This window comes from Myotis myotis, unplaced genomic scaffold (assembly GCF_014108235.1).
Source record: "Myotis myotis isolate mMyoMyo1 unplaced genomic scaffold, mMyoMyo1.p scaffold_m19_p_19, whole genome shotgun sequence".
NCBI lineage: Eukaryota > Metazoa > Chordata > Mammalia > Chiroptera > Vespertilionidae > Myotis > Myotis myotis.
The window spans coordinates 38507416-38520101 of NW_023416323.1; the positions used below are offsets into that span (position 1 = coordinate 38507416).

General features: G+C 50.0%; 1 protein-coding gene across 1 annotated transcript in view; it reads right to left on the bottom strand.

The window, feature by feature from the left end:
* Nucleotides 1-4468: 4468 nt before the first annotated feature.
* Nucleotides 4469-12686, bottom strand: part of IRX6 (iroquois homeobox 6) — a 33700-nt gene continuing 25482 nt past the window's right edge. The window contains exon 6 of the mRNA XM_036346855.1: nucleotides 4469-4788. Within this exon, the coding sequence (XP_036202748.1) occupies nucleotides 4469-4788 (320 nt within the window). The remainder of the gene's footprint in view (nucleotides 4789-12686) is intronic.

Below are 12686 nucleotides of genomic sequence, written 5' to 3' on the forward strand. Positions count from 1 at the left end.
GGTTGGTGGGAAGCCTTGGCAATCATCGTTGAACGTTTGCAAAAGTCAAGGACAAACAACGTGGTCAGGGAACGTGCTAAGGAGAGGGTGAGCCTTCTTGTTGCCTGCAGCCTGCGGGCCATTGGGAGGTGGGGTTCCGTGCTCACTCACTGTCAGCCCCTGATACAGGCTTGGGCGGAGGAAGCCACCTCCGTGTGCGCAGAGGAAATGACTGGTGAAAAAGTCTTTGATTCTCAGTCTCACACTCAGTGCTGTGTCCACCCATCCAATGCACTGGGAAGCATGGACATCCTTGTAGAAATTGGAGGCAGAATTGGTGCTGTGTGAAGGGTCCCTATTTGCTTTCTGAATTAGAGACTCTGGACAAGTCTATAATCTCTCCAAACCTCCATTTCCTTTTTTTTTTTTAATTTAAAAAAAAATATATCTTTATTGATTTCAGAGAGGAAGGGAGAGGGAGCTAAAGATAGAAACATCTATATATATATAAAAGGCTAATATGCTAAATGTCCCTCTGACCATTCGACCAGTCGCTATGACGCACACTGACCACCAGGGGGCAGACGCTCCAACAGCCGGTTAGCTTGCTGTTGGGGTCTAGCCAATCGGGACTGGGGGAGACGGGCTGGACACGCCCTGGAGCCCTCCCGCAGTCCCTCTCCGGCCCCAATCATGCACCGGTGTGGTCCCTCGGGTTGGCCTGTGCCCTCTCACAATCCGGAACCCCTCAGGGGATATCAGAGAGCTGGTTTCGGCCCAATCCCCGAAGGCCAGGTGAGGGACCCCAACGGTGCACGAATCCGTGCACCAGGCCTCTAGTCAATGATAAGAGAGAATCATTGATTGACTACCTCCTGCACTCCCCACACTGGGGATGGAGCCTGCAACTTGAGTATGTGTCCTGACTGGGAATTGAACCCGTGACCTCCTTGTTTATAGGTTGATGCTCAGTCACTGAGCCATACCAGCAGGCATCTCTGCGCCTCCATTTCTTGTTCTATATCATGGACAAAACTGATCTTGTCCATCTGCATTTGGTCATGTCATTCCTCTGCTCAAAACCCTCCAATGACTTCTCCCCTTCTTTGGAGGAAAAGTCAAATCCTTGCCATCACCCATAAAGCCATACATGATCTCCTTCCCCCCGCCCACAGGCTAATCTCCTGCTTTCACCCTGAGTATCCTGCTCCGGCCAGACTTTCCTATTGGTAGCTCTTGTCTCAAGACGTTCACACTTGCTTTTCCCACAGCCCACACTGCCCTCCCATCCGGGTCCTGTGTGGCTGACACTGTTCCTTCCGGTCTCTGCACAAACGCCACCTCATCAGCAAGGTCATCCTAAAACAGCCAACCTTGAACTTATCACAACCTAAAGTGTATTTGTTTGTGCAGGCACATAGTAGGTGCTTATAAATACTTGTTGAATGAACGTGCGAATGAATGAGTGAGGCCTGGCTAGCGCAAGTTCCGGTGAGAGTAGTGTCTGTCCAATGAGCTCGCTCATTCTGGGTGGAGGGACTTCCCTGGCCCCCAGTCCTTGTGCCTCACACAGGAGGGGTTTGCTGTGTTCCCCAAGTCTCCAAGGGGCACAGAGGAAATGCAGAACTTGGCCCGAACCCTTGAGGTGCCTGCAGATCCTGGGGACAGGCCTGGCGGGGTGAGAAGGTTGAGGGTGTCGTGCTCCTGGTAGGTGTTCGGACACGAGTCTTGAAAAGGAGAGGGAGCTACTTCACAAGGGAGACCAAAAGCCAGGCAAGCTCCCGTCCTGAACTGACGCGTCTGCTGTCCTAGGTTTGCAGAGAATTCGTCTGGACTGATGTCCTCCGGGGAAGCAGTAATGGTGTCAGCAATTACTCCTTCAAGTCGAAACACTATCTTTATCGTAGGGCACTCAGGTGCTGGGAAGAGGGTGATGGCCCAGCCTAATGGTTTCTGGAGGCTTCACTGGGCCTGGGACAGGGATGGGGTGGGAGTGGGCGCCAGGCTGGCCTGCTCCCCACCCCCAGCCTCTGGAGGGACCCCAGCCTAGGCAGCTCACTTGCGACCCAAGAACAGCCTGAGCTGGGCCTGGGGAAGGAGAGCCACGCCGCCCAGGGCCCGTTTTATGCTTTTAGTTCTGAGAGAGCAGTCATGGGGGGAATTGCTCTGCGTTTGTGGAATCATAAATTTTTTAAAGTCTCTTGGCTCCACGTTTAAATTTAGTGCCTGAATAAAATGTTGGCTCGAGCGCCATATTCGATTATTAAAAATCCTACTCGGGCCTGGGAGACGAGTATTTACACTTCTGCCTGCTCATCGGAAGAGCCACTTCTCCAAATGGGGCTCACGTCCGAGTGCTGGGGCCCTGGGGAGAGGCCCCGAAACAGAGCCCCGCGTTAGTTAAACGAGGGGGTGGAGCCGACAGGCTTTCAAACCCTCTCTGGTTCTAATATTTGTAAGTACTCTGGGCTACACTTTCACCATATTTGTTTGTCTTTTTCCCCTTGATTATTATTATTTTTTAAACTATAATTTTATTGACTTCAGAGAAGAACTGAGAAGGAGAGAGAGAGAGAGAACCATCAGTGATGAGAGGGACTCATTGATCAGCTGCCTCCTGCACGCCTCACATTGGGGATTGAGCCCGCAACGCGGGCACGGGCCCTGACTGGGAATCGAACCATGACCTCCTGGTAGATAGGTCGACGATCAACCACTGAGCCACACCAGCTGGGCTTTCCTTGGTTTTTAAAGGAAGACATGATTATGTGTGTGTGTGTATAAATTAATAAGAGAGAGTTCTGGAAGGAAGCAGACCAAATTGGTAATAGTAGTTACCCTTTGAGAAGGAAGCAGGATGGAAGGGGAGTGGGGATTAAAGGAGACTTTACCCTATAGGTAATGCTTAATTTTTTTTTCTAGGAATGTATAGTCACATATCAATTCGTTCATTTTAAACTCCCAGACGATCACTGTAGCTAACACAGAAGCCATAGAAAAGGATAAACAAATACTAATCATATGTCTCCCACCCAGAGATGACACAATTCGTGTTTTTATTTTAGGAAAAGTTTCTCAATGACCAGGTGCACCCACGCAAGGTGTTCACATGAGAGTCATAAGGACATACTTTCAAAGACAGGCAGTTGCTGTGGTTTCATTGCCAAAAAGGCTGATAACCTCCCCCAAATAAAAACCCACAATAAAACACCCTGAGGAGTGAGATGCGAAAAGTGTCCATTTTGGCCCATTTAAAAACCATCTGCACATTTTGTCTTCGGAGGCTTATGGGTCATAAGCGTCCCGGGCACAATAAGTATTTACGCAAATGAGGGTGAGGGGAGACATCACTAGCCGAAAAACCAGAGGTGGGAGATGGGAAAGGGATAAAGGAAAGCATCTAATTTCTGTTTTAAAGAAAGTTTAGTAAAAAGACAGAGTTCTCCCCATGGTTCTATTAGATCCACAAAAACACCTGTAGTTCCGGTCCTGGCAAAATATTGTAGGTAGATTCCTTTTAAGCAAGGAACCTATAAACAGCTAATTGGTATTTTGGAAATTGTTTTTCCATGCATTTTAACTGGACTTGACCAACAACAACAAAACATGTTTGCATGTGCCCTAACCGGTTTGACTCAATGGATAGAGCGTCGGTGTGTGGACTCAAGGGTCCCAGGTTCGATTCCGGTCAAGGGCATGTACCTTGGTTGTGGGCACATCCCCAGTAGGGAGTGTGCAGGAGGCAGCTGATCGATGTTTCTCTCTCATCAATGTTTCTAACTCTCTATCTCTCTCCCTTCCTCTCTGTAAGAAATCAATAAAATATTAAAAAAAACCCCACATGTTTGCATGTGTGCACACACATGTGCAAATCAGGGTCTCGAGGAGCCCAGTTCTTTTAGAGGAGCCTCTCCCCGCTCCTACCCACCAGTGTATGTGGAAGTGGGTGTGGCTGTTGGGGCCAGACACTTACCGGCAATTTTGTTTTACGTTATGCATTGAATCCATCATTTTCATCATCTCCATAGCAACTCTACTCTTACACACCTACCTTCCCCGCTGGAAAAGCTGGCTCACAAATGACAAAGACCTGATTCGAACACCAACCTCTTCACCTTGAAACACGGAGTCCTCTGGCTGAGCGTTAGCAGGAATGTCAAGGGTACCTGGTTCAGCCTTCTCCCCAGTGACATCCCGTTAGGCGCTTTCTTCTTCTACGACCCCAGGGGAGGGGGGCTCCCTACCTCCTCACATCTGAGAGTCAGACACTTTTCCTCCTATTCAGTTAAACCGGGCTCTAAAACACCTTCCTCCAACGGCCTAGGCTTTGGGGTCTCCATGACAACGGGCTGTCACACCTCCCTGGAGTCCTCCTGTGTGTTTCCTGCAACGAGTCCTCGCACACCTGTTTCCAGGCCCCTTTCCTATGAGCTCGCCGGGCGACCCATGCCCATCCCCTTAGCTGGGCAGCCCGGAACCATGTCTGGGTTCATGGGTGTCTATCTCCGATCCAGATGGGCAAGGCAGAGATCCAGTGTGTGGGATGGATGGCATCCATCAGAACCGCTTGCACAATGAGTGACAGCAACTCAGCTCCCAGGGGCGACGTCAAAATCGGAAGTTGACGGCCCACGTCACCGGAGAAGCAGCGGTGGGTCTCGGGAATGGCTGCGTGGGTGGGCTCCCTCATGTCCTGGGGACGCAGCCTCTTCGTCTCCATCTCCCCACCGCGCCTCCTTATCTCTGTGGGCTCCCAGGTGGCAAGATGGGCACCCACCGGGCCAGACGTTGGCTTTCGCAGCTCTGCTCCTGGTGAAAGAGAGGGCGCTCGTCCTGACGGTTTGGACCAAAGTTCTGGGTCTGATTCTCTTGGGACCCTTGCCCGCCCTCGCGTGCGTAGCTGAGGCCACATGTTTCGTGGAGCTAAGACTGGCCACGTGTGAGTCAACCCTCGGCCCCTGGAGCTGGTGTCGGAGCCAGCTTCTCCCAGCGCAAAACAACCGAGAAAGGGGTTTGCCCGAGGAGAATGGGCGTCCCGTTACCGGCCCACGTGAGAAGAACCGGGGGCATGAACGTCAATTGCACCGACTGAAGACGTGTGTGGCTCCTGTTCGGGGCTCTCTGGTGGGGACAATGGAAAGGCTCTCAAAGAGTTAAGGAAGGGCCGAGGCGGGTTATCTGGGCAGGTCAGGAATGTCCTCTGTAGACGCAGAAACAGCCCACGTCTCCCCTGGGCGTTGGATAAAAGCGTTTCCTCACACGTCCCTAGTTTTAGCACCATCATTCACGGCTTTCGGGTTGTTGCCACGTTGTTCAGGAGCAAAGTTGATTTTTACACTTAAATTAGGTTGCTTAAAAATAAACACCCCACCACCAGCTACTCTTCTCCCCTCTCCCCCCCAACCCAGACCTTTTCCTCCCACTTTGTTCAAAGGCAACCTTCCTCATCTGGGACCCACCAGAACCTTGGGGTGGTGAGTGTGTATCTATGATGGGATAGGAGATAAAGAGTCCAAGTGGCAATCCCAGTGGTCCCTAAAAACTGTCACCACAAGAAGGTAGGTGGTGCCTTGATACGGAGTAAAACTATCTCATATGGTTAGGAAGGTGGACCCCTACTGCCCAGCATGGACAACAGTTTTTGGGGACAGGAGTGAATAGCAATGAGATTGTCTAGTCACCAGACACGCATGTCAGAGCCAGATGGACTTCCCACCAAACTCGTGTGCTTCCGGCGTTTTGATTAACACACTACAAGGCCACAAGCAAAGACAAGGGGGCAATATTTCAGTTACTACAACGACCAAATATTAGCATTGCAATGATCCAGAAATCCTCTCCAAAGTGTGTTCGGCGAAGACAAACACCCCCGTGGAAAAATAGGTAAAGGACTTCAGCAGGCAGGTCATCCATGAGTCAATACAGGTGGAAATTCAATCTTCATAGCTTCTTAGCCATCAAGGGGTTGGAAACAAGATGCAATATGTTTGACCTTTCTGCAAGGCACAGGGACTTAAAGGGATGCTACCCGGGGCTGGTGGGGATGTGGGCATGTTCCTCTTTCCTGTTCAGGAGGGTGTGGAGTGGTCCAGCTTTTTGGGGGGGCATTTTGGCAATTTCTGTCAGAAGCTTCAAAATCATGCATGTCTCGTGCCCTGGCAGGTCATCCTGCAGGAATTCACCTGAAGAAATGATCATAAATATGTATAAAGATTTATGTAGAGCAGCAGTTCTCAACCTGTGGGTCGCGACCCCTTTGGCGGTCAAACGACCCTTTCACAGGGGTCGCCTAAGACCATCCTGCGTATCAGATATTTACATGACGATTCATCACAGTAGCAACATGACAGTGATGAAGTAGCAACGGAAATAATGTTATGGTTGGGTCACAACATGAGGAGCTGTACTTAAAGGGCCAGAAGGTTGAGAACCACTGATAGAGGACTAATTACTGAAGCCTCATTTGCAATAGCAAAGAAGTTGACAGGCCTAACTTTCCAACAATAGGAGATAGGCTAAAAAAGCCATCAGAACCATATTTTGGAAGAATTCAATGGGTTGGGAAATGTTTACAATCTAGTTGAAATGAATAAGCAAATCATGAAATAGTGTGTAGATCATGTGTAATGCACACACGTATGTGTATATATATGTGTGTGTATATTTTATTCTATATATTGTATTACTTTACATTATATCCTTATATTTGCTTGGAAGAAAGACTGGGAAGGTAATCCCCAGAATATTAACTGTGGTAGGGATAATGGGTGATTTTTGTGAGTATATATATATATATATATATTTTAAATATATTTTATTGATTTTTTTTACAGAGAGGAAGGGAGAGAGACAGAGAGTCAGAAACATCGATGGGAGAGAAACATCGATCAGCTGCCTCCTGCACATCTCCCACTGGGGATATGCCCGCAACCCAGGCACATGCCCTTGACCGGAATCGAACCTGGGACCTTTCAGTCCGCAGGCTGACGCTCTTTCCACTGAGCCAAACCGGTTTCGGCTATATTTTTCTATCATTAAAAAAAACATGTTGATGATGGCTACTATTTATCGAGGACGTACCACATGCCAGGCATTGTGATAAACTCTTTTCATCGGTTGAGTTTTCACACACCCGCCTTGTGAGATAGATATACTTACACCCACTCTACAGATGAGGAAACTGAGGGGTGTCCCCACCAAAGCCCATGCCCCTCTTCTAGTCCATGCCCTGGAGACCCAGGAGCCCGGAGTCCCCTGCCCAAAGGGCCCCGAGGTGGGTGGACCTGGGGAGCAGGGTCAGTGAGGAAAGTGGGAGAGCGTCCTACCTGCGCCCAGGTCACCCTTCGCTAGTCAGCGCTCACCTGGCTTATTTCTGAGCCTTCTCCCTGCCCCTCTGTCTTTTAAAGGAGGAAGCAGAACGCACCGAAGGAGCACTGTGTGGAATGAGAGCCCTGACGTGGCTGCGTGACCTTGGGTAAGTCACTTCCCTCTCTGGGCCTCAGAGTTTCCTGCTGGGTCGAGACTTGCTGCTCTGATGCTCCGTGGTTTTACTCGCTGGAGGGTCTCTGCCTACCTCAGGGGGTTGCTGGGGCCCCGACTAAGCTAGTCCTCTTTCTTCTGGCCCCAAAGAAGCGTGTCTAAGCCCCAAACTTTGGAGCTCTCTAAGGCACCGAGGATGAAATCTGTTTGTTCGCGTGCTCATTCGTGCAACTAAGTCGTGTGCGCGCTTTCACGCGTGTGTTCTGTGCTGGGTGGGTGTCAGATGCCCCATGATTGACTGCTTGGGTTTTGGAAAGAAGTGCATTTTTTTATGTAGCTTCGTCAGCCGTGAGAGGAGAGAAAACAAAGACCATGAAGGCTTCGGTGGTGTGTCCTTTCTGAACCCTCCTGGCGAGTTTGGTTTCAGCATCAGTTCTGGTTGAATTTGCCATCGTCCATCAACCGGCTGAGCATAAGGGAGGCCCTGGGTAGCACACGGAGCCAGTTGGCATTCAAAGTCTATACGTTCATAGAGTCCTAAGCCATCATTCGGTTGGTGAGGTGGTGCGGTGGGTGTCCACGGTGTGTAAGTGCCAGGTGGGCAGAGAGAAGTCTGGAAGGAAGGGCCTCCGTGCAAGGGAAGGTTACATAAGCCTCAGGCTTAAAACCCTCCAAAGGGCCCTGGCTGGTTTGGCTCAGTGGATAGAGTGTCAGCCTTTGGACCAAAGGGTCCCAGGTTTGAGTCCAGTCAGGGGCACATGCCCAGGTTGCGGGCTTGATCCCCAGTGTGTGGGGTGTGTGGGAAGCAGCCAATCAATGATTCTCTCTCATCATGGATGTTTCTGTCTCTCTCTCCATCTCCCTTCCTCTCTGAAATCAATAAATATATATATATATATATATTTAAAAAAATACACAATAAAACCCCTCCAACGGTGGCCCCTGGAATTGACACCAGCATTCAAGCTCAGCATTCAAGCTGTTCACCTGGGACTCACAGATCCCACGTGACGAGGCCCAGCCCACCTCTCTGGTCTCACCCCCTTCTCCAGCATCCTTAGCTTCAACACTCTGGCCTTCTTTATGTTTTACTAGAGGGCTGGTGCACAAATTCGTGCACAGGTGGGGTCCGGCCGGCCTGCCCTGATGGGGGCCCATCAGGCGGGGCCGGCCAGGGGGAGGGGCCTGATTGGGGCCCGGATCAGGCTAGTTGGCTGCCGCAGTACATGTCATAGCCCCCTGTCATTCTGGTCGCTGGACTTTTATATATATAGATTTTATTATTTTTTAAAAATATATTTTTTTATTGATTTCATAGAGGAAGGGAGAGGGAGAGAGCAATAGAGACATCAGTGATGAGAGAGAACCATCAATTGGCTGCCTCCTGCAAGCCCCGCACTGGGGATCAAGCCTGCAACCAAGGCATGTGCCCTGACCAGGAATAGAGCCATGACCTCTTGGTTCATAGGTTGATGCTCAACCACTGAGCCACATCGGCTGGACCACTCCGGTCTTTTTTTAAACTGCAGTCTCATGCCCACCTGGGGCCTTTGCCATTGCTGTCCCTTGTGCCTGGGATGCTCTTCTCCTGGATTTTGGGGTAGACTGGCCCTTTCTGGGGTCAACATTCAGGTATCTACATTAAGTCAGGGGCCTGGTTCTCACTCACCACTGAGATTCCCTAGCACCTAAAACAATACTTGGTACATCACAAACCCTCCGTAAATGTTTGCTACATGAGTAATTCTTCCAGCTGACATCCCTGAGGTCTGCCTGGAGGAGGCTGTATGTGAGCTGGGCCCCAAACACTGAGCAGCTCACTTGGCTTCCCTTTCTCTGTCTTGCTTCACTTTTTTTTTTTTTTTTTTTAACATCTGGACACACACTCTTTCCCGGGATGGCCTCATCCATGTGTGTACTGGATTTCAGCTACTATCTTTGCTCAGGCCTCTCACCGCGGCACCGTTTTCCTGCCCCTCCCTTCCTCTCTCTCTGTCCATTCTGAGCTGGCCTATTTCTGGTGCTTAATTACAGCCCTGCTATGCAGACAATGATGCCATCATTCTCAACAGATGATTGTGCCTGCTCGCTCTTTTGTCCAGAGCAGAGAGACGGCAAGACTGCCCAGGTCATCGAAAAGAGAGCCGGGTGAGTTAGACAGCATTGCAGAGAGCGCCTGGAGTGGGCTGTCTGTCACCCCGCTCCCGGGCTCACCCAAAGGCACACACAGCTTCCGACCGGCCGGGGCAGGGTGTCTGATTATTCATTACAATTGTTAGACCCCGAACCCTTTTTTCTTTTTTTTTAATAGAAGCTTTTAAAACAGGTTTGTTTTGTTTGGGTTTGGTTTTGGTTGAAATGACAGGAACTGGAGTTTCTCCAGCCAGGAGCAAATTTAGACACTAACGAGTTTGGGTGGGAAACGTGCTCTTGCATTCAACTCCGGTTTAGGTCTTGGCAAAGAGTGCTGTTGCCTTCGTTGGACACAATAGGCGAAGGGCCAAAGACTCCAACTTTGCAAGGCCCTTCGGGACTGCCGGAGACCCCGGGGGAATGTCACTGGCTCCAAGAGAGGAGAGGAGCACTACCAAGTGCAAATAAATAATCGTGCTAGAAACAAAATTAGGAAACTCTTTCCCATTAAGGTACTAAAAGGCCACAAGCAAAAACAAGGGGGCCCGGCCGGCGTGGCTCCGTGGTTGAGCATCGACCTGTGAACCAGGAGGTCAGGGTTCGATTTGGGTCAGGGCACAGGCCCGGGTTGCAGGCTCCATCCCCAGTGAGGGGGCGTGCAGGAGGCAGCCGATCCGTGATTCTCTCTCATCAAGGATGGTTCTCTCTCTCTCTCTCCCTCTCGCTTCCTCTCTGACATCAATAAGAATATATTTAAAAAATATAAGGGGGCGATATTTCAGTTAATACAGCCACAAAACATTAGCATCCCAGTGATTCAAAATCCTCTCACAAATGTGTTCGACAAAGACACAAAACATTCACACGGAACGTGGACTGTGCGTGTATTTTAATACGTTGGGCGTTTCATCGGGAAGGACAACACACAGGAGACAAGATCAGCCCATGAAGATTCTTTGAAGGTTTTGCTACTGCACAGGGTGACCATCCCCCCCGCTCTCCCATCCCCCTCCCCCCGTCTCTTGACCTCATGACCAGCTACTCGCCTGCTCCGATAAGAAAGCGTTCGTGGTGCTATGGAGGGAGCTTTTATTCCTCCATTAAAAAGCAAAGTTTTTAAACTTCACGGGCAAGAGGAAGATTTACACATGAAAGTGATGAAACCTCACCAAATCTTTCCAACGGGACGGTAATTGCAGCAATAATCCCCTTTGTTATAGAAGCTCCCGTATGATGGGTGACCTTGACTTCTATCATGTCCTGTTGCCTTTCGCTCAGAATCTATAACTCCGGGGACTATGAATTATCTTGCCATAAGTGCCGGCCGGAGTGGGGGGCTTTCTGGAGAGGTAAATGCCACGTCGATAGGAAGTGGAGGGCTGTGGTTGCGTTGACGGCTGTTATCAGCGATTAGGGCTCAGCAGCCCAAGGTCAAAGTCAGGAGATTATTCCTGCTTAGGCTCCCCTGCCGCCCTCTCAAACTCTTCTCATCACTGTGACCTCTATCTGTGCTTTACCCGCCCCCCACGCTCACAAAACAAATCAGTTTACATATACCCTGCAAAGCTCTCTACTTTTCCATCAGCCACATCCCTCTGCTAAGAGGTGTGTCGAATTAAAACATTGCTTTTCACATATTTTTTCTTGGAGTAGTTTTGCCGATTTTTGGTGCGTCTTATGGAATTCCGTATTCCCATCTCCCATCATTTGATCACCGTCTGGACAGAGAACTCCACTAAGCCTATAGCCAGCGCAATAAATGTTGCATATGCTGTGTTGGGGAGCAGGGGTCACACAAAGAAGGTTTTTTTGTTTTGTTTTTTTCAAATGAGCTAGAAATCAGAGAAAAGAAGGACATTTCGTCTGCCATCTTTTTCTCAAAAGGGGGATGTTATACCCTTCCATTTCAATCTTCAGTTGCAGCCAACCAGCTCTTCCGAGAAGTCCCCAGCCCTCTGGACTAACCCCAACACAAAATTTCCACCCCCCTACCCCCCAATGCCCTGATCGAAGTTAGGGATCGGCTATGTTTTGCATAAGCATCCAGCCCACATCAAGGGCAGCCATTCAAGAGGAGACTAGGGAGTCCATCAGATAAAGATGTACTGCCGATGTGCTGATGGTCCCCAGCTTGTCAAGCAAAACAATTCACATACACAATTCGAACATTCCTCCTAGTTTTCCAGAAACCACATCCCTTGGGTGTATAATTGAGGTTTCCTTGCCACCCAGGAGATAGCAAGAGAGTCGGGCTTTGTTCCTCTGAGGCGGGAGGGCGGCTGGGACCCGGAGCTGCGGGCAGCCTGGCCTCACGTCGGTGGCTGTCAGATGCTGGACCTGGCCGCGACGCTAGGGAGCAGACCGACACCAGGATTGGGGGTGTGCTGCAGCCGCCTGGCCTGAAGAGGCAGGCGCCTCTGCAGATGGAAGCCTCGTCTGTTTCCTGTCCGTTGCTCAGTATATGGGCCACCGAGTGGGAGAGAAACGGGGGCTGGAGGGAGCCCCGAGAAGGGGGGCAGGGTTCCTGCTCCCAGGTCCCTGCCAGCTTGAGCCAAATGCCTGTAAAATGCAAAGGTAGCAGCAGCCTGGGAGAAGGGGGTCACTGTCTCCCTGGGTTCTCTGGTGAAGGAGAGGATGGAGGTCTTCCCACAGGTGAGGCGTGGCCTGTCCGAGGGCCCGAACACTCCTGGAATCAAGAAACCTGGACACCTTTTTCCTCATTGATGCCAGAATCATCATTCTAATTGCCCATCAGTAGGGGGATGAATGAGCCCCCAAAATCTGGAAATACTTTAATCGTATAGTGGAATAGGAAAGGGGATAAATTAGATGACCCAGTGGAACAAGCAAGTTGTCGAATTTTGCAAACACAGCAGGTGAGACCATGCATGGCGTACGGGTCCCTACGCACGCAGTGAAAGTGTAGAAATTCGGACGAGTCACAACATGCAGCCCAGTCTCCTGAGAAGGAGGAAGGCAAGGAGAGGGGCGAGATATAGGGAGGGGACAAAAGAGACTGCAGTTTTATGTGCATTGTTTTATTTTTAGTAAAATAATCTGAAGCACATATGCCATTTAAAAATATATATTATTTT